Source organism: Lactuca virosa, chromosome 3 (genome assembly GCF_052849685.1).
Source record: "Lactuca virosa cultivar CGN04683 chromosome 3, Lactuca_virosa_CGN04683_v6, whole genome shotgun sequence".
Classification (NCBI taxonomy): Eukaryota; Viridiplantae; Streptophyta; class Magnoliopsida; order Asterales; family Asteraceae; genus Lactuca; species Lactuca virosa.
The window spans coordinates 84,754,702-84,758,260 of NC_136428.1; the positions used below are offsets into that span (position 1 = coordinate 84,754,702).

The 3,559-nt window shown below is 34.1% G+C and overlaps 1 protein-coding gene across 1 annotated transcript; it reads left to right on the top strand.

The window, feature by feature from the left end:
• Window positions 1-1,662: 1,662 nt before the first annotated feature.
• LOC145162440 (uncharacterized) lies at window positions 1,663-2,883 on the top strand. The gene is made up of 3 exons (XM_079081584.1): window positions 1,663-1,883; window positions 1,966-2,095; window positions 2,211-2,883. The coding sequence occupies exons 1-3, from the start codon at window positions 1,751-1,753 to the stop codon at window positions 2,710-2,712; spliced, it is 765 nt and encodes a 254-aa protein (XP_078937710.1). The 5' UTR covers window positions 1,663-1,750; the 3' UTR covers window positions 2,713-2,883.
• The last annotated feature ends 676 nt before the right edge of the window (window positions 2,884-3,559 follow it).

The window sequence follows — 3,559 nt, forward strand, 5'->3', positions numbered from 1 at the left end:
ATGACTTTGGGACTATACTCTGATAACTAATTTTACTCTAATATACTTTTGAATGATTGAAAATGATAAATGGTGTTTATTTTTTGAATTAAAAATGAAAATTTTTACCTTATAATTTTTGGGACATTATAGGGGGTGGTCAATATATAAAATTTTGAATTTGTATAATGGAATGACTAGAATATAGAGGACATCCACAACATCATGTCAACAACATAACGATATATGAGATAAAACTCATTAAATTTAAATGATGAACTAAAGCTAATCCATTACCACCTCGAAACCATCTAATCCATCATCTAATTTTGATGGAAAATACTTTTTTGTTAATAAGCATTCCTAGAAGTTAGAATCTGAATAGAATGACAAAATGATAGATTGAGAAACATAACTTACTGGAGATGGAGGTCGGAGGCCAAAGGGTTGACGATGGTCGATGGCAACAACCGCGTAAGTGTCTGATTTTGACTGAGAGATAGAAATCGCGATGGTAAATATTGTCCACCAACAAAATTTTTGACTATTGAGGCGGCGCAAGAATTGTCGATGGGTGATATCAATGGTGGAAGGATGAGGTTGACAATGGACGATGGTCAATTGCATAAGGTGAGTGTCGAGATGGTCTTGTTCCTTCTTCTGGTTTTGAGAGAATGAAAGTTCAGTCTTGAGTGTTGGTGCATTGCTAATAATCGATATAAAACCCTAGTTGGGGCGGAACTTTTCAATCTCAACGGGAATATGAAAAAAAAAATTAGAACTTTCAAGTTGGCGGAACTTTTAATACGTAGCGGGAATAGCAAAAATTATAACTTTTATTTTAGTTATAGTGGCACAAAACAAATATGTGCCACTAAAAACATATTTTAGTGGCACAAAACAAAATATGCTGTGCAACTAAATGTAATTTTGTTTGTAGTGGTATATGTCTCCTCCCCCAGGCATTCACACCAGTCGGGTGAAGTTTTTCGGTATCGGAAAGCTTTACATGGTCTCAAGCAAGCACTTTGTGCTTGGTTTGAGAAATTCTTCATAGTGGTCACTTCTCTTAGATTTGTCCAGAGCAATCATGATTCGGCTTTGTTTATTAGATGTATTATTGCGATATATTACTTTGTCGTTATCTGTAGATGACATGATTATTACTGAAGATGACCACAATTGCATTGAGTCTTTGAAGCATGATCTAGCTAATTGGTTTGCTATGAAGGATTTTGTTGTTCTATTATCATATAGTACTTTTGAGCTGGTTCCCGGTTAAAATCTGAAGCAGTTTGCGTCCAAAAAAAAAAGAAAAAAAAAAAAACGAACCAGTTTTTACCTAGTCCAGGTCGGTTTAAGAAACCAATTTGCTCAGCTCTACGGCGTAAAAGTTTAATAGAACTTGTTGCTTGTTACTGAGCCCATGTTATCGTCCCTTGAAAAATGAACACTAAAATATGCTTAATTCAAGATGACGCACATAACTTTTTGCGGTCCCTCCATCACTCCATGCATATTTTAATCCCAAAGTTACAGAGCATTTTGCGTTTTGCTATAATGAGCCAATGCTTTCCACTTTATAAAATTTTGTACTTTCAACAGATAACAATCCTTTTATATGCTATATATATAAAGAATGAATTTTACTCCATTGGAACACGTTTTTATTTATGTATTTAGCATTATATATAAGAATACTAGCATTCGTAAACTTAGTCCATAATTTATAGTTGCCATCGAGATCAAGAGAGAGTTGGAAGAGATAAAGATGGCAAAGGCACCACGTTTTAACAAAAATGGAGTGAAGAAAGGTGCATGGAGTGAAGATGAAGACAATAAGCTAAGAGCATACATCCAAAGATATGGCCACTGGAACTGGCGTTTACTTCCCCAGTTTGCTGGTATTAACCACTTACAATGTTCTTGAAAGTTTACAAATATATATGCATGCTTAGTTAATGTTCTTTTAATTTCCCATGTTAGGTTTATCTAGAAGTGGCAAGAGTTGCAGGCTTCGATGGATGAATTATCTCCGCCCAAACATAAAACATGGAAATTTTACAAAAGAAGAAGAAGATATCATCCTCGAGTTACATAACAAGCTTGGCAACAAGTAAGTTTATACCTTTTTTCCCCAGGAATGAATTTACTTAATACTTGAGCACAGAATATTGGACTTAATTAATTTGTTGTGGTTTAATTGATCATATTCTTGTATTTAATTGCAGATGGTCAGAGATGGCTGCGTATTTGCCGGGAAGAAGTGACAACGAAATAAAGAATCGTTGGCACACCCATTTGAAAAAACGAACCCAAATAGGCCAAACAGTGTTAGAATGTGAACACGTTGGGAACCAAGAACCGAATCATGTTAACACTAAAGAAAATCCTATCAAAAACTCAGAATTAGAACTTCAGCACGACTTGGAAATTCTATTGACTGAATCACCATTGTCTTCTTCAAGTAGTAGTTTATCGTCATACTTGTTTAACGGATCAGATTCAGCAGCGACAACTGAAGTTACACCACAACTTGTTGATTACAAACGGAATTTTTGGACCGAGCCTTTTTCATTGGACATTGATAGCATCCTATCATCAAGTGATGATAACTTTTTTTCACCTTCTAATTTATTCTACCCCGGTTCTTCTGAAGATATGATCATGGATGAGTTTTTATGGTCATCGTTGGATTCATATATCGAATACAATGACCCGTTCATAAACTGAAGACTAAGTTTTATTTGTGACTTTAAATTCCTTTTCATTCAAGATATCTTCTCGACATTACAATAAAATGTTTCGGTGGAGTTATAAAATTGGTGTAACTGGGTTTAATTAGCGAATGCCTCTGTTACTATGATTCTACTCTAAAAAGTACGTTACTCAACTTTTGGCATATATTCCATCCAATTCTTTTAATAATTTGTTGGCAATTTTTATCGTTATTGTGTCAATAATCCACGTCTACGTATGCAATATATCGCTATCATATATGTAAAAAGGAATATTACTCATAATAAAAATATACTTATAATTCTCCAACGTTTACAAATTGATTATTTATTTATTTATTTTCCTGATGTAGTATCCCACCATTGCTTAATTATGTCGCAATCCAAACACCAAACCACTCTCTTTCTCCCGGCCGATCAAGAAAAAAAAATCAATCTAACCTCCTTACATTATAAATGAAAATGTGCTGAATGTAACCTCGGGACCATAAAGTTACCATAGAACCGACCTTAAAAACAATGATATTTGAACAGATATTTTGAGTCTAAACTTTTGTTGGGAGTCGCATACTTTTCTCATTAGGTTCCGAAATAAGGATTAATTAATTTATATTGTTTTATCAAATTAAATAGTAGGTTAAAGATCAAAGGCATGTGGGATTCTTACAGCTCCTAGGGGCTATGTAGATCCACAATTCGTCATTACCTACATCATAACAAACACACACACATGCAGAACTCTAAGTTAAATCAACGTGTAGGTCTAAAATCCTGAAAAGAAATAGAGCTAAACTATATATTATACGTACAATTTCAAGTGTGCTTGTGAACAGTAACTCAAT